This window comes from Mus pahari, chromosome 11 (genome assembly GCF_900095145.1).
Source record: "Mus pahari chromosome 11, PAHARI_EIJ_v1.1, whole genome shotgun sequence".
Lineage (NCBI taxonomy): Eukaryota > Metazoa > Chordata > Mammalia > Rodentia > Muridae > Mus > Mus pahari.
This window is the reverse complement of record NC_034600.1, coordinates 45,132,490-45,151,133: the sequence shown is the minus strand read 5'-3', so window position 1 is coordinate 45,151,133 and position 18,644 is coordinate 45,132,490. Positions and strand designations below refer to the sequence as shown.

The 18,644-nt window shown below is 40.2% G+C and overlaps 1 protein-coding gene across 1 annotated transcript in view; it reads left to right on the top strand.

Annotated features, from left to right (window-relative positions):
* Nucleotides 1–16,614, top strand: part of Itga1 (integrin subunit alpha 1) — a 145,572-nt gene extending 128,958 nt beyond the window's left edge. Inside the window, exons 24-29 of the mRNA XM_021208345.2 lie at nt 948–1,061; nt 2,869–2,973; nt 3,123–3,227; nt 4,721–4,813; nt 5,685–5,801; nt 9,606–16,614. Of these exons, the coding sequence (XP_021064004.1) occupies nt 948–1,061; nt 2,869–2,973; nt 3,123–3,227; nt 4,721–4,813; nt 5,685–5,801; nt 9,606–9,650 (579 nt within the window). The 3' untranslated portion in view covers nt 9,651–16,614. The remainder of the gene's footprint in view (nt 1–947; nt 1,062–2,868; nt 2,974–3,122; nt 3,228–4,720; nt 4,814–5,684; nt 5,802–9,605) is intronic.
* The last annotated feature ends 2,030 nt before the right edge of the window (nt 16,615–18,644 follow it).

The window sequence follows — 18,644 nt, the reverse complement described above, 5'->3', positions numbered from 1 at the left end:
AAGGGAGAAAGGGAGAAAGGGAGAAAGGGAGGAAGGAAGGAAGGAAGGAAGGAAGGAAGGAAGGAAGGAAGGAAGGAAGGAAGGAAGGAAGGAAGATAGGAAGGGGAAAGGAAGAAAAATCTAGACATGGTGGTGTGTGCCTGTTACCCTAGCATTGGGGAGCAGAGACAGACGGATCCTGAGAGCATGCTGGCTAAATGATAAAAGTCTAGATCAGTGAGAGATGATGTCTAAAAGAAATAAGGCAGAGAGTGATGCAGGGAGGACACCTGACCTCCCCTGAGTTGCACATGCATGCACAGGGACAAGCAGACTTACATATTTATGTACATGCAACACACACACACACACACACACACACACACACACACACACACACACAAAGGATAGAAGGCGTGGCAAGAGATTAACAGTAGTGTTAATTTTCAGACTGATTTCCCACTAATGTTTTCACTGGAGTGCTTAGCCCGGGTGGACAATACACTGGGAAGTGTATTATCCTAGTGGGTATTCAGCCTGCTTGTTTAACCTGCCCATAAGAGAACAATGTAATCACTAACCTTACATGCCTTGGATTTTCCATATAAACAGCTTAACTAACATATAGCTATAATGCTAAGTTATATACTTTTCATGCTTCTGACGTAGAGCAGAGCATGCTTTATGCAAGTGCCATGATAATCATTTGCTAGAAAGAGCGAATAGGCTGAAAGTACCTATAAAATGAATGTCCAGCGTCAATCCTGAAAGCACCATTCAGGTATTACATGGTAGTATTTGCCCACGCAAACATGCATATGTATTTAGGTATGCATGTGAACATACACATACAAATACACATATACCACATGCACAAAAACATGCAAAGAAGGAAAGAACCCAAGTCCTATGGAAAATGGAAAGGATGCTCTGGAAAGAGTTGCAAATGTGTATTTGTTTTCCTACAGATTAGAAAAAGAGGGCATTTCCCAATGCCAGAACTTCGGCTGTCAATTTCATTTCCCAATCTGACGTCAGATGGCTATCCTGTACTGTACCCAACTGGATGGTCATCTTCTGATGTAAGTCATGGATGGTTTTCAATTTTGTCATTTTCAAATTTTCTTTTCAAAATTCCTGTTAAAAATTACATTTCCATTTACTCATTTATTTTGTATGAGGAGGTTGGCTTGCACGTAACATGGTGCACAGAGGACGTCAGAGGGCAGCTCGTAGTAGTCAGTTCTCTCCACCACGTGGGCCTGCAGTTTGGTGACTCAGGGTTATCAGGCTTGGCATCAAGTGCCTTTCACCAGAGGCCCTGGGACAGAACTCAAGTCACTGGGATAGCAGTAAATACTTCTTACCCGTTAAGCCCATCTCTCCAGCCCACTGCTACACTCTTCAGCTGATATGTAAGCCTTGGGTTATGCATGACACTTGTCGTAAGTGTGGTTCTGGTAAAGAAAAACATGGAGAAGCAAGTAAAAATTATTAACTACTCCTATCAATGACTTGGAATATATAAGCTCAATAACCAGTGCTCTGGTAACAAACTACAGAAAGCGAGGAGCTAGACATGACAGTTTATTAACAACACTGAGGGAGAGCAGTCCAGTGTCGAGGTGCTGACGCTGGAGATGCCATCTTGGCCATGCTTGCCCTCCCAGCATCTCGTGTTTGCTGGTACCTCTGTGTATCCCTTGACTCCATCCCTCCTGTGATTCTGTGTTCATTTCTGCCCTGATGTTTTTGTGCACCCCTACTTGCATTTTTCTGAAATGTGAGATGTTCTTACCTGGAACATTCTATTTAATCACACCCACAAAGACTGAGATTGCAGATAAGATTGTAGTCACAGGCTCAGGATGCTCGAACTCAGGCATGTCCTTTAGGAACCATGGTGCAGTCCATTAGATATTAGGTAATTAATTGAAGTTGGTACTTGAAATGTTCATCGCACTTTTAATTTATTTGAGGGAGTCAATTCAATAAAGAAGCCTCATGTTTTTTGTCTAACTATACATGACTATACACAAAAGAGCAAATTGCTACTTACTTAACCCCAAATTGTCCCAGCATGGTGGTCCCACTGTACTTATAACAGAATAGACTCTGTTCTGCTTATTACTATTATTATGTATTTATTATTGTTGTTGTTAATCATTCTCTGTTTAGTGTCTAGACCACAGAAAGCCACTCCCTGTTAAGTTAGTGAATGCCTGAGTTCAACATTTAACATCATGCCTTCTTTTCACCCAGTTTTTAAACACTAAAGCATTCTCAGAATTAAAAATAAAAACATAGCAACAGGATTATTTGCTGTGAAATCATTTAATTATTTTACTAAGGGCAAGGAAAAAAGAAACCTCTGGAATTTCCCTCGAGTTCAAGAAAACAAGCACCTTATGGAGCAACATATGCTAATCCTTTCTTTTGTCCTCAATAGAATGTATACATATACATTATATTATTTATATATATTTATATCTGAATTTAAACATCTATGTATAATGTATAGATAATACAATATCTATAATTTAATATATAGAGAGATTGTGGAAATTTATCAGATTTTTCTTTGAAAAACTATAAAATTGATAATTGTGAGCTCTGTTGCAGTTGCAAGGGCCATGAAGACAGTGATTATTACCTGGGGTAGAAATACATGGAAAATCTTCCCTGTATATATATATGTACATGTATGTGTGTATATGTGTATATGCATATGTATATGTGTGTATATGTATATATGTGTATGTAGGTATATATATATGTATGTATATAAAATCAATGACTGTCATTCACAGATCCCTAATATTATTGTACCAACTCACCTTGTTCTCTTGCCTTGGGCAGTGTCTAATGAGGAAATATTTCCTTTCTTAGAATGTGAACTGCAGACCTCGGAGCCTTGAGGATCCTTTGGGTATTAACTCTGGGAAGAAAATGACAATATCAAAGTCTGAGGTTCTCAAAAGAGGCACAATCCAGGTAAACTAAGCTCTGTTAATTTTTTTCTTTACGCTTTCCACGTACAGCATATCCCATGCCAACCTAGAAACATATATCTGAAGCATTTTAATATAAAGCCTGTGATCAGACTCCAAGCACTATAACGTGGATCTCTGACCATCCAACAGGATTGCAGTACCTGCAAGATTGCCACCATCACGTGTCATCTCCTTCCTTCGGACGTGAGTCAAGTGAATGTCTCACTCACCTTGTGGAAACCAACTTTCATAAAAGTAAGTGTTAGTTCACTGTGCAGTAATAAATCACAGCATTGCTGTGGAAAGAACACGAGGCTGGGAGTGTCCAAGAATGTGACCTAAGACCAGCTCTCCTGCACCAGCTATGTGGGGCTCATCTTCCCCGTCTGCCAATCATAAAGTTTTCTCCAAAGTTCCCTGTCAGATGCAAAGTTCTTGGGCTCTCTCATCGTTCATCCTTGCACTGTACGCTGTTATTGAGGTTTGTACTTAGCTTAATAGTTTGGGACCGAGTTAGGATTCAGAGGATGATATAATGACATTCCTTGGTGTGATTAACAAAGTAGAAAGCTTGAATACATTAGAGTGGCGATTTATTTTTGGACTGTCTATTCAAGTATTTCCTTTATCCCTTACAAAGCCACATCCATCCGAATGCAGGCCATTTTAAAATAGTTTGTAATACTTTGTAACTTTTGTTCATTTCTTTAAAGAAATATTTAGTTGATCGTATGGATCTAAGAATTTTAGGTTTGTCCCTCTTAAGATGGTAATATGTCATCAAGGTTTAATATTGTTTCATGCACAATCTTTGATAAGTAGCTATGCATAGTCTTCATTATTGGAATGTAGCTATCCCATACATACCTAGATGCAGGTAAGTCCGAAGTTTATTTTTCTAGAGAAAAATCTGAGTGGAAGTTATTTTGAAATTTTCGTTCTCATTCTATAAAGAGGATCTAAGGGACAGTTTAATGGGGGAATGGGGAAATGAAGGAAGAGGTATCCCCAGTCACAAGTGTATTAATCTTGCAGAACAATCTCAGATTTCTTCTATTTTCTTTTTCAAATATTATACACATGTACACATGTATCTTGATGCCATCTACACCTCATTCCCCTTCCAGCCCCTATAAGAGCTACACCAGACATCATGCCTTCATTTTATAATTTGTTATTTATTTTTATTTATTAATCTACCAAATCCAATTAGTGGCACCCCTTAAGCATGATGTGAGGTCATCCACTGAGAAGGGGTGGGGTGGGGGTGGGGATGGGGGGCACCACTGGCCACATGCATAGCCATATTAAATAGACTTATCAGACTGTGTTTTATATTTCCGCATCTGTAACAATAATAAAGAGTAAGAGATAATGAATTTGAAAGGGAATGGGGGCTTGTGGGAAGGGCTGGAAAGAGGGGAGGGAGGGGGAATGATGGAACTATATTTTTATTTTAAAATATATTTTTAAAAAAGAGAGAAAGAAAGAAAGAAAGAAAGAAAGAAAGAAAGAAAGAAAGAAAGAAAGAAAGAAAGAAAGATGACTTTCCCAACCCCCTAAGTTCCTTAGCTAGAGGTGAGACCTCGGGAGCCTCTCCCCAGTCCGTACTGGAATTTTAGCTGGGTTGATCTTGCCCGACCTTATGTGTGTGACTGCAGAAAGTGCAGTGACTGTGCCGCACAGACAAGACCACCGTCATCTTGATTAGCGCGGAGCATTCATCTCGAACCCCACCTGCCTTTCAGGCACATTTTTCCAGCCTAAATCTTACCATACGGGGAGAACTTCAGAGTGAAAACTCATCGCTGACTTTAAGCAGCAGCAACCGGAAACGAGAGGTAAGTGCGGCTGCGCGGCTGGAAACATTGCAGCATTTAACTGCAAACTTGCCCAGGGTGTTCTGGCACCTGGACACCAGGGGCAAGTGCGGCTGCGCATCTGAAAATAATATACATTTCCCTGAAGACTTATCCATGGAGTTTTATGATCATATATACATGGGTGTAAGTAGTGACTGAACGGAGGCTCATGTCAGACATGGATTTGATTTCCACTGGCTTCTAATGTGATTTTCAGGCTTGGTCTTATTCCTTAGAAGCTAGGAAAGCCATCATGTTTACAACTCACCGGCCATGTTTGACTTTATCATCTCCTCCTCAGAAGACATTGTAAAATCTATTGACAGAAAATGCCTGTGTGTGTGTATATGTATATATGTTCACACACACACACACACACACACACACACACACACACACACACACACAATTTGTTTTAAAACTCCTTCATTTAGTCATTGGAAAATCCAAAACAAAGATGAAGTCATTCAAGCTGAGTCCTTGTTAAAAGTACAAGATTTTATCCATGACTTTTTAGAAAATTAAGCCAAAGGGCTTATTTTAGACAAAAGCATGATTTTCTCATCATATCCTAGGAACGTTTAGAAATCCCATCTGGGTGAGCCGTACCATTTAAGTTGTAAAACTCTGTTTCAAAGTGCTCTACTTTTTCGTCATAATAAATTTGATATTATGGGACATTTTGAGTAAATGAAAGGCATTCTCAAATGTAAACCAAATGTTTTCTCTGTATACAGTAATGAGATTAATTACACTGTTTGGTAGAAAGATTAAGCCCACCCGAACTCGGTGTCCCGGGAGTTCTGCTGGGTGTTTATCAGAGTTAACAACCATGTTTAATAATTTTCAGCTGGCTATTCAGATATCCAAAGATGGGCTCCCAGGCCGAGTGCCGCTGTGGGTTATCATCCTGAGCGCCTTCGCAGGACTCCTGCTATTAATGCTGCTTATATTAGCTCTGTGGAAGGTAAGCGCCACGGTTACTGCTAATGTTTACTCCAATCTAGCGGGTTTTTTGTGTTTTGGTATTTGTTTTTCTTGCTGAGCTACAACTATTATCATCCTTTTTGAGTTTTCTGTGATGACAAACTTCCTCTCTGGGAGATTTCCTCCAAGGAGAATATGCCCAAGTAGCTTTGGATTCCATAAACAGAATCTATGATCCTTCCCTAGCCAAGCTCCAAGACACAGTTCACGTTCAGCAAGCATCCTTCCTCCTCTGAAGTTCCTAGGCGCCAGTGTTCTCTGCAGTACCTGGCTTGGCCACACTGTGGTACCCAAGGCCTGGTTTCCACATTGTGCGTGGCACACAGACTGGTTTCCGGGCTTAGAAGCATCTCTCTGATTCACCCTGTGCCTGATGATGCCTCCTAGTCAGTGTGATGATGTCCTTCTAGTTAGTGTGAGCTCTGACTGAGCTCATATGGCATGACGTTAGGGCTCAAGGACAACCAGGCTGATATTAGGATGAGTTTCCGCTGACTTCATACCTCTGTTTAAACCAAACAAACCAAAGGGAATTTTCACCCACCTGTTTTTAATTCCTTAGTTTGAAAAAGCCAAGATATAAAAATAAAAACATTTCCAGAAAGGATTGTGTTGATACATACTTACAGCTTCTAAGATCCTCTCTGCCACCCACCAAAGGTCAGCTAACAAACTCTGGGCTGTCTTCAGGGGTCTGTTTAGTTAGATCAAACACCTTCCGGAAAGGCTGCGCAATTGCAACTCCGACTCTATGACAGGCAGTAGGAGCTAGCTCTTAGTAGGTGCTTACTGTGTCCCAGGAACTCTGTTAAGCACCCTGCTTTCCAGCATCCTTGTTATTATGACCCTTAGTGTAGAAATTATGTCTGCTTCTTCCTCCCAGAAATAAGACCCAGACTCAAAATATATTTATAATATCTGGGAAATTTTTAAAAATTGACTTGCATAACTTTTATCATAACACAGTTATAAGCATCCTATTTTATTAGTCATTATTGTTAATTTCTTACTAATTTATATCGCTTTTATCATCAAAATGTACAAATAGGATAAAACAAAACTTTGTGTCTGATCCTCGTTACAGCCATGTTTCAGGTACCCAGACCTGTGGATAAGGAGGATTGGTGTAGCATTACGTTTTAATCTTTTATTAATCGCTATTCATTTGCTTATTCAACATTTATACCACATTATGCATTGACCACCTACTTCTTGTCACGGGGTATTGAACTGGGTTAATTATATAAATTATAATACAGAAATTAAAACAGGAAAGCAAAACCCCATAGAAGGTCTAGGGGGTCACAAACTTACTTTTTGCTTTTCAGTACTCGGCTAAGATCGTCTTGGTTTAGTTTGCGTGAAGTACTGATTATATTCTTCTGGTCTCTAAGTACCCACTTCCCTTAGTAAAATTAATGTTTAGAAAATTTTGAGTGGAAAAGTTAAGATCAAGGTAGTTTCATCTGGAAGATAGACTTTTAGAAACATTTTTTAAAAGGAGGAGGCTGGGAAGGGGCGGAGTTTGAGAGGAAGGTGAGCCAATTGACAAACAGCTGGGAAGAACGGGAAGAAGGTGGATTTTAAATACTTGGCTCCCTCTCTGGAGAAGCCTCTGATTTGCTCTCACCTCAGGGCAGATGCTGAGCTTCCATGGTTGCCACCCAGGAAATGACTGGTGCTCAGGAAAACACAAAGTTATGGCAGCTTTCACGTTCACTTGTTCATACCACCCCTTACCTCATCTTCTAGCAACTACATCCTGGCGGACCACAGCCCTGACTAATGTCCTAATATGGAAGTGCATATTTTTCATCATTTGCTCTTTTAAGCCCTCCAGTGCTCAGTCATTAAGTGTGTAGTCCCCGGCAGAGATCACTTGGTTAGTAAGGTGCTCGGCTTACAAGTCAAGTAACACCCGAGTGCCCACCCAGGACACACAAAAAACAGTTCGACTGGTGAACTGGTTAAAGATGTCTTAGCATCTGCATTCTACATCCCTGGTTCAGTTTCCAGTACCTCTGAGCGCACTAGCTCTCACATGTGTGGTCCCCTATGCAGACACACACACAGTGACACACCTTTATACACAAAAAAATCAAATCTTTTTAAAAAGTTGTGCATATTGGCATGTGGCTGTTATGTGTGTATAGTCCCAGCACTGAATGTGGAGGCAAAAGGTCCCCACCCACACCCACTCCATCCCATCCCCTCCTCACCTCACCCCCAGGCTCTCTGGCTAATTCAGGCTAGTCTAATAAGCCAATGGGGGAAAAATGCCATCTGAAAAAGCAAAAGGAACTATGCCCAAGTTTGACTTCTGGCCTGTGCCTGCAAGCAGATTTCACTGCCCCTCCCCAAACATCCACAGGAGCATGCACATTCACATCAGTACCTACCTGTAGATCCACGTGATATGGATATAATACATTTGATAATAATAAACAATAAATTTAATAATAAATAATGAACTCACTCAAATTTTTTAAAAAATTAGAGCACACATTTTTTAAAAGCTACTTCCCTTGGACTAGGTTTGTTTTTTTTTTTTTTAATTTAAAATTAGGTTTAAAGAAGATTAAATTATGTAAATGAGATTTAATTTATTCAATAAATTTAAAAATAAGATTAGATAACTTCCAAATGCTTATCTAGTGTCAATTGTCTTTGTTCTCTCTATAATCTGAAGTAAATATAAGACTGAGAAGGTTTGCTGATGGTTCAATAATAAAGAATAATAAAATGTGACTTACATTAATTACTACATGATTTTTTCCCCTTATAGTCAATAGTTCCATTTTCTTTTTTGTTTTGTTTTTGTTTTTGTTTTTAGATATTTTCTTTATTTACATTTCAAATGTTATCCCCTTTCCTGGTTTCCCCAACGAAAACCCCCAATCCCCTCTCCCCCCCAACCCACCCACTCCTGCTTCCTGGCCCTGGCATTCCCCTACACTGGAGCATAGAGCCTTCACAGGACCAAGGGCCTCTCCTCCCATTGATGACCGACTAGGCCATCCTCTGCTGCATATGCAGCTGGAGCCATGAGTCCCACCATGTGTACTCTTTGGTTGGTGGTTTAGTCCCTGGGATCTCTGGGGGTACTGGTTAGTTCATACTGCTGTTCCTCCTATGGGGCTGCAGACTCCTTCAGCTCCTTGGGTCCTTTCTCTAGCTCCTCCATTGGAGGCCCTGCGCTTAGTCCAATGGTTGGATGTGAGCATCCACCTCTGTGTTTGTCAGGCACTGGCAGAGCCTAATGGTTCTATTTTCATAAGTAAATGACATGGGGTCTTTTGAGAGACTTCTGGCAAGCTTATGTGCAACATTCTGACCTACTTAGATTAATTCAGAAAATTCAGACATTGCCCTGATACTTACCTATGGCCATCTAGAAAGCTCGCTGTGAACTCTAACAATCTTAATTTGTGACCATTGGTTATTGGATGGAAATTTTTCTGTCTCTTAAGAAATTTGATGATGAGGAAAAGCCTCACAGAATGTGCCTCAGCAGCCTGCTTGTTCCACATATGCAGGATTTTTACTGGGAGAGATGCTTAACTGAGTGTAGTGAAATAGCCAAAGATGATGTAAGTGGTTTGATGAATGCCATCTACATTACATGCAGTATTAATTGGTCAGTTAAAATATACATCAGTTCTCTGAATTAAGTAGTGCCCAGATTTCCTAATTCATGATTAAATTAGGTTATATCCAAATAGGTTAGCATCTATTGCCTAAATCAAAATAATTAATTGTGTTATGATTTGTACTTTCTCAACAGATTGGATTCTTCAAAAGGCCACTAAAGAAGAAAATGGAGAAATGAAATATTTAAGGAAAAAAAAACAATAACAACTATTCAACAATCTATCCTCAGGTTTGCCTAAATCATGTGAGAAGAAATTCAGAAATATAGCCAAAGACATGGTCACATAACTCTGTAATCCATCATCCATCTGGGATTGCTTACTTGGAAAGAGACAGATCAAGTGTGACCCAGAAAGGCTACCCAAAGATACAGTGTAGAAAGCAATGGGAAATATTTTTAATAATTACTCATTTTTGCTGAGTAAGTGAAATGACAAAATGTTTTAAAGAAGAATCATCAGTATAAGTACGTTTATGTGTTTACGTGCCACACAGAGTATCTTAAGGGATGCACAAAAAGAGCTTTGTGTTCCGTGAAGCAGTTACTCTCAGCACAATATAAATAAAGAATCTCCCCTTGGTTATATTTTCAGAGTGACACTCAGCATTTGTAAATGACAACAGAGAATGATGTGAAAAGGAGGCTCTCCCAGTTCAAATGAGAAAAACTTTCCTTAGCCAAGCCCATATACAATATGGGCTGAAAATAGAATTAAATCATGGGTGACACTCAGTGACTTCATGGGTCCCATAAGTTGGAAAGAGTATTTTCTAGTATGATTGGAAAATAGTGCAGTTGAGCTTACATTCTATGTAGAATAGACAGTCAAGATGGCGTCCTTATTTAAAAATGAGCGCACTGAATCTATTAATTTAAACTTTTACAGAAAGTAAAACTGCTTAATTTATATTGAGCTCTAAAACGTAGAACTCCTTTATAATTTTATATATATGTAAAGTTGAAGCAGCCTGTGTAGCATAACAGAGATAAGTCATGAAAAGCCACACCGTGTTTCTTAATGAAACGCGAGCATACATAGGTGACCCAATGAAGCTGATGTCACCTTTGCTGAGTAGTTATTTAATGTTAGGGCTTCTGGAATGTGTCATTAAGTAGGGGGCTTCTCCACTCTGGTATAGGAATCATGTAAAACCACAAACTATGACTGTTTATTTTTAATTTTTTTTCAATTTTCTAAACACATTTTATTTTGTTATTGAAAAAGCAGTCACCCAGGCTAATGTTTATATTGCACCAAGAGCGCACTGCTTTCGAACATGGTGTATCAGAATTTAACTAGAAAACCAGGTAACTTAAAGAATTTATATCTTGAAAACATATACTAACAGAGACATACAACTCATTTGTTTGCACTTCTGTGTTCCTGAAGTAATCCCTAAGGCCCTTGGACTCTGCTGTAACATAAGCTTCCAGATTGCTCCATTTCAATTACAGTGAATGAATGTACAGTATCATCGTGTGTGAACTACTGCTGTCAAATGTGCCGATCCTCCTGCCCCAAAGCCACCTCTCAACATGATTGCCCACTGTAAGACCTGTCAATATCCAGAAGGAGCTGGGCTCCGCTCTCCTCAAAACCCAGCAAGCCAGTGGAGAAATTACATGCTATTGGTTTGATATTTTAAAAAAATTATTTCTGAGAATTATCTTAGGGCTCAGATTCAGCCTCTTGGCTTTCCATCCTTCCATGTCAAATCCTAAGGGTTAAAGGATGGATGATACTACAGTCATGCCTGGCTGGAAGAGAGATGGACGGGAAGCTAGAAGAAAGATGCGCTCCATTCTCCCTCTCTCGCTAGCTTAGAAGTCATAATTTCCTCCCGTTCTTTTCCCAACAGAACTCAGATGTTTCTTGCTCAGTTACCATGGTGCCCAACTCCAGTACATACACACCCAGTGGCCCCACTCCTAGCTCCATGCCTTTAGAAATGAAATTCATCGAATACATGTAGATTCATCTTTGATGTAAGGGGCTACAAGGCACTGAACTTCTCACACAGAGCTATTAGTGGGTATATTTAAACTAAATATGTTGTTGAGCCAAAGTGGGGATGCAGAAACCAAGATATTTTGAGCTTTTAAAAAAGGAGAAGAAGAGCTGTTTGGCCAGATAAAAAGATGTTAAAGCCACTTGCCTGCCAGGTTTTAGCATAAATTATTCCTGGTTAGTAGGAAATAAGGAACCAGACATCTCATTTCTCTATAGACATAATTGAGTCTGTGTGTATATGTATGTAGTTGTATGTACACACATAAGCATACCATTTAAACCCAGAGCAGTTGAAGAATACCAAAAGCTAGATTTTATAAAACATAAAAAAGAAAACACACAAAAGGTGTGTGTGCCAGGGATGAACCATTTATTTCCTTTGCTTTGCATACAATATTCACTCCTATTAATATTTAAGTTTAGTTGTTCTTTCATAAACTAAAAACCTAAATGCAGAGGCTTTAATCTTAAAAATGTTAACAGATGTCCCAGTTTAACTTTATGGGAATCTTCTAGAATGTATAAATAATTAAGAAATATATTAAACTCTATAATGCTATTTTAAGACAATAAGAAAATTGTCTGATACTTTAGACTATTTACAAACTCATCGATTAAACTAAATCACCAAATATTTTGGAACTTTTTTAAAGCACTGTTGCTTCCACTATTAACTAAACTTTGCATGTCTTCTCTTTCCTGAGTCACACAATGGAACACAAATAAATTACTCAACAACTTGTTCTTCAAGGGGAAGAAGTACCCCGATATCTAACTTGTGTGGCTTCATTATTCTCCTCAAAGCCACTTTCAGGCATCTAGTATGACCCTATTCGGCTTACAGAATTCCTAGAAATGTGTGTCCGGTCTTACTAACTAGTTTGAGAGACTGTAGCAGACCCCTGACATAAGCTACATTCTACATACTAGAATAATTGATGGATAGAGGTGCAGGCCAGTGTTCAGAGTCTGTAAACACACGTGAGCACACGCGACAATCAAACTTCAAGTTGTGCTGAATTTACTGGCCAAGTCAGTCCCAAAAGCTAGAATGCTGAAGATTTGTCATATTTTAGCTTTAGTATCTAAAATTAATCATTCTTTAATATGAATAAAGTAATATGAACTTGAAGGAGGAAGAGAATAAAGGCAAGAAAATACAGAGGGTTACATTCCTTGAGAGTCAGAGCTACTCAAGAGGCACCACACACTCACACACACACACACACACACACACACACACACAAACTGTCCCACTTCCTCACCCAACTCATAGGCCTGGAAGCAGCCTGAGGGAAAACCTCCCTTGACAAATATTTATAGCTTCTGCGGTCCAATTTAAACATCAACGATGAAATTAGTTAAATTGGTTTTCTTTTTTGTTTTTCCGGTTTCTTTTTTTCTTTTTTCTTTTTTTAACTTAATAACCTTTATTGCCCCCAGGATAAGACAGTTGACCTACTTCCCAGCCTCCATTAGGATGCAGAGCCAAACAAATGACATTCCACTGCAGGCCAGGTCACAAGTGCCCTTCTACACTTGTAGGACTGGAACATGCCCTGGCCAGGCAAAATTACTCTGACAGAGCAACAATCAGGTCCCTTTTCTTATGATGGCAAAATGATGCTCTATACACTGTGAAAGAAAATTGGGGAAGACAAGGAAATGAACCCGAATACCAGAGGGACAGGCTGGGCTCCCAGGCACTAGGATTATGGGCAATGTAGACCCTAAATATTTTTTTTTGCCATAAATATACTTGAAAAAAGAAATTTCTTTAATGAACCAAGGTCCAGGCTCAATTTTGGAAAGCAAATTTGTACCTAAAGGAAAAAAAGCATCGTCTGTAATGGAGTAGGACTGCATTGCAGTAGAGGCTGTGTAGAAAGTCAGGGGTTGACTCATAGTAGGTCCACAGTTAGCACACTGAACGACAGCCATTGGTTGCCATGGAGTGTGCTTTTCCATAGCAGCATCTTTGCCGAACATACCATCAGTTTCACATGAAATCCCTATCCTGTTCTGCATAGTGATGAGCAAACTGGAGAAGACCCAGACCAGACCAGACCTGTCTCGTGTCCCAGGCCCAGATTGTCTCATGTCCCAGGAACGTGTTCCCATCCCAATAAAGTGACTTCTGGAAAATTAGATGCTCAGAATAGCATTTTAGGCACTCCTCATTCATTCCCCAGACCTCCCAAGCATCCTTCCCCCATCACTCTTCTCAAATAAAGGTTTCAGGAAGACTGCATTGGTAGCCTGTCACTAAGACATGTACTCCTTTTGCTACAAACGCCAACTTCACTGAATGGATAATTCATTCAGGGTTTCCAACCCAGTTTCCCATAATGACACTCCAAAGGGTTGGCCTGTAATACAATGTACTTCTGAGATGCAGCCTCCTTCCTGAAGATGTTTACAACCACTTGGGTGACTGTTCTCTGTAGTTCTATGGGAGAAATGGGAAGGAATTAGACCTTCGGCTACTGCTCTTGAGTATTCTACATTCCCTATTTTCTCCCAAGGACCAGGTCTAAAACCTGAAGGAAGGGCATTTTGCTCAAGCTGATGCTGCTTTAAAATTGTGACATAAAAATTAATTGCCTATAAAAGACTTTAAAGGCAGTTACAACTTCAAAATGAGTACCCTGAGCTCCAACTTCCGATTGGACAGTGGCCCCCACAGCTCCATCTACCCAGATTCCAGAAACCACCACTGCCCAATCACTCTGTACTAAAAGAGAAGTCAGAGCCCATTGCAAAAGGCCACATACAAGGCTGGGTGTAGCCCAGTGGCTAAGTGCAGAGCGAACTCATGCAAGGCCCTAGTTTTGGGCTCAAGTACCGCATGAGGCAGAAGAGCCTGATCATGTCACCATTTTTCAAATGGAAGTACTCTGGTACAACACTATTAAAAAGATACATAAATTTCCTTTGAAATCATAGGAGAAAAAGCAATGGCGTTAAACTACAGCGTTGGATCTTGTTTGCTAATGGACCTCTTTCATCCTCATATGAGAACTGTACTTGAATGTAGAAGTTCAGCGTGATAGGTTTAACCACAAACCTTGAGGAATACACAGTAGCTTGGAGAGTCAGGCAAGCCCCAGCCCTAGGGCCCTAACCATCTGCCCTGGGGAGTATAGGACCCCTAACCTATGGAAATAGATCAGCTAACATGACCAAGGGCCTGAGCTCAAGTTGAGAACCTCCACTGGCCCCCCCACAGCCAAGGCTCAGTTCCCCCTCCTCAGCCACACTTAAGAAGCATTTCTTGGTGAAATGTTACTGCACCAAAGATGTGCAAGGCTGAGATTCACTTATCACTGTTGGTTTTGAGAGCAGCTCTGTTTGTTTACATTGTTGCTTGCGTACTGCAATCTCCACCCCCACCCCATGAGATCAGACTCCCCCCCCTCCCCCCCACCCCCCCCCCCCCCGTGCACGGCCTGCAGGATTGAGATGGTAGAAGATGACAGGAGCTAGAGTCTATTTGCAGCCCTCCTCCCTCCCTCCACCAGGAGATGCTTCCTCCGAAGGGTTGTCCCATGCCACATGCCCCTTGTGGGGATCAGGCTAGTGTCCTCTTATAGTTTGTGACCAAAGACTCTGAAATCCCTCACTTATCCCAGCATGGGAATCAAGACTATAAAGCAGGGACCAAGGACACTCAGCACTGTGACGTTTGGCATTTGTGTTTTAAGGTACAGGTCTAAAGAAAGGAGTGTGGGGTTTAGAGACTCTTATACCACAGTTTGAGGCTGGATATCTGATCTTTCATGTGTTTGATCTATGCATATAAACTAAGAACAAAAATTTTCAAAGAAAGAAAGAAAGAAAGAAAGAAAGAAAGAAAGAAAGAAAGAAAGAAAGAAAGAAAGAAAGAAAGAAAGACTAAAAGACAGAAAGACAGAAAGAAAATGTCCGAAGGCATCAGAGTGAAAACCCACTGTGTTCATGAGTAACCCCTGGCGACACTGTCTATCCCCACATCTGTATTCTAAGAGGCAGAGAGAGATGGAGTGAGAGAGCAGAGGAGAGAGGAGACATGAGTATTGTTCTTCTCTTCCTCCTTGGAGCAACCACAGTGAGGGAAGCCACTGCATGTAGATTCAATGTAGCATAATAACTTAAACTTTGATACATACACAAGAAACAGGGGTAGAACAAGGACTCGAAACTCCCTATCTGATTTCTGACAACCTAATCCATGAAAATGGCCAAAGCCTCCTGGGACCACCTGTGTTCCACCCACAGCAGTCCCAAATGTGCTTGGCACTGTGAGAGCAAAAGTGTACTCTTTCTTATAAACTACCCCAGGCTAAGTGTCTGGGCTTAACACACCCCAGCCTTATATGAAAACCATTGTCTGAAACAACAGTTTGGAGATTCTGCACCCTAGAGCCGGTCCACAGAGGAGATCCTGGTGGTTAGCCTTTGGGTCTGAGAAGCCCGCTGCCCTCACTCAGGAAGCAACAGGTCCTGGCTGCAGGAAACTCTGGCATGCGGGGATGGTCTGCTGAGTGTTACTACTGTGAAGCTGTCCTGATGGTTAATATGCAGTGTGCACTCTGTATCCATTGTCTTAAGAAGAAGTACATTGCATTTAGGAACTACTTCCCTGGAGCTTCGGTTCCACTTCCGGTGCGCCATTCCGCATCGCCTAAATGAAGGTATCACATTGCTCATTTTGTTAACTTACCTCAAACTCATCAAAGGGACGACGTAAGGGTATGTGCATAGACTTAGTAGAAAATGATTAGGTAAAAGAAAAAAGAATGCTCTGTTGACATTCAAGAACAAAGAAGCACAACCTTTTCCATAGAAATTCATAGGATCGGCTGCCAGGGGACAGTCATTTGAGAGGTATAATTAGAATTAGCTGAGTGTGTGAAAGAGCCTTTTGAATGCACTGTGTACGCCATATCCTGCACACTGTCCTGAGGTCAAAGGTTTGATATTTTTGTATAATTCCTTCTTATCTTGTACACCCACTGTGTGATTTACGTCAAGGTAAATGAACATCCTGTTTTATGTCTTAAATAAAAAAAATGTCTCAAATTAAAAAATGTGATTACTGTTATGTTGAATACAGATTTTCTCCAAAATGAGTGTGGCTTCTTTCAAAGTACCAACATTTTTTTTTAAGCTCCATAATAGCCTCTACTTTAATGCTCTTCAAGGAAGAAACAAAGAACAAATTAAGCTTGTCTGTAGTGTTTCCTGTACAAGACGCAACGGGATTGTCTTGCAAACTTGAGACAAAAGCCACAGAATCTATACGACTGCATGATTTCTCCTAACGGGATGTATTAATAATAAATCCTTTGCTGTATAAAAGGTTAGACCACTGAGGAAATAGAACGAGTCACAGTGTTTCCAACACAATCTAAACCCATATACCTTCTGTGACCTTGAAATGTAGGGATCTGCCTCCACCCAGAGGCAAGCGGTTCTGGGGTAGATACCAGCCACAACTGAGCATCTTTCCATTCAGTGCAGGACCTCCAGTATCTACCTGGAGGTAATGACAGGGCAAGACTGTTCCTGGATTGATGGAGTCCCAGCACCAGAGTTTTAAACCAGTGCTTCTAACCAAGCAGCTTTGAGTTATGGTTCCCACAGTCTCTTCCTTGCATTCAAGATGTTCACATAAAATGAGAAGCATTCATGTTCTCTGGCTTGTTATACTGGGTATTACACATGACACAGATGAAGGCATATTAAGTGTAAGGTATGGGAGAAGACGAACATGGCTTCCATGTCTCTCTGGGCACTTCACCCCGCAAGAACCTCCATTTGTCTAGCTTTCTGGATTTTGTCCTTTGGGAAATTACAGAGACTTCTCTTCATAGCATGATTACTAATCGGGTAGATTGGGAAATACAAAAGGGCTGTCCAAATATCTTAGCATTCCTTCTTCCTCATTATGAAGTATGAACTCTCTGAAGAGAAATAATTTCTAGAGATATGTTTGAATTGTTTAAGAATAAGCATATGTTTTTAACTTTCAATTTTTATTCTCCTCTCTCTCTCTCTCTCTCTCTCTCTCTCTCTCTCTCTCTCTCTCTGTGTGTGTGTGTGTGTGTGTGTGTGTGTGTGTGTATGTAGTTATGTACATACACAGCATATGTGGATGAGAGATCAGATGTCAACTTCAGATGTCTTCTATAACTCTATGATTTTTGTGACACCGAGTCTCTACATGGACCCAGAGTTCACCAGTTTGTCAAGATTAAGTGGCCAGGTAGCTCCAAGAATTTTCTTGTTTCTGCCTCCACAACTCTAGGCTATCAGGCTCAAGTCCTCTGTTACCAGATCTATATGTGGATACTGGGGATAAAAGCTCAGTTTCTTGTGTTTACACAGTGAACTTTAATGACCAGGTACTCACCCTAGCAAAGAGGAAAAATCATTTAGGATAGAAAACTTTAAAACACAATAAATAGTTTATACGCAACCAACATGGAAGTATCAGAATTACACACTTCAAGTCTTTATTTTAAAGGTTTAAATACTATATTTAAATTTCCTTTAGTGTAAATAAATAATAAGCAAACACTTTCCCTAGATAAAGAAATGACAATAATGTCAACTCCATTCTGTGTGTGGCAGTAACTACTTTACACATATATACATACTATTCTAGATTTCTCCGTAAACCACACCTTGAATACTTATATATTCACCTACTTCTTCAAGAAGTGGAGTAAGGAAGAGAGCAAATGGTGCAAGGGAAAAGATAATCTCACTGAGAGTCTAGCAAACACAATCCCAGCTATGACGCAATACCAACTGGTGCTGTATTGGCAGTCATAATGGAAGGACTGTTGCCATAAAGAAAAGCTTGGGGTCATTGTGCTCCAAGCAGCAAGAAGAAGGCAATGGCAGAAAAAAAGAAGAAATGGGACAGGAGACATACAAAGAACAGTCAGTCACATGGCATGTGTGCTTCTGATCACATTAATAATTATAAAATGATGAGTGATCCAAACCCCAATATAAAAAGATATTTTTCAGAGATTTTTCAGACTTTTTGTTTGTTTGTTTTAATAAATTATTTTTTCCAATTTTTATTAGGTATTTACTTCATTTCCATTTTAAATGCTATCCCCAAAGTCCCCTATACCCTCCCCCCCACCCCCTACCCACCCACTCCC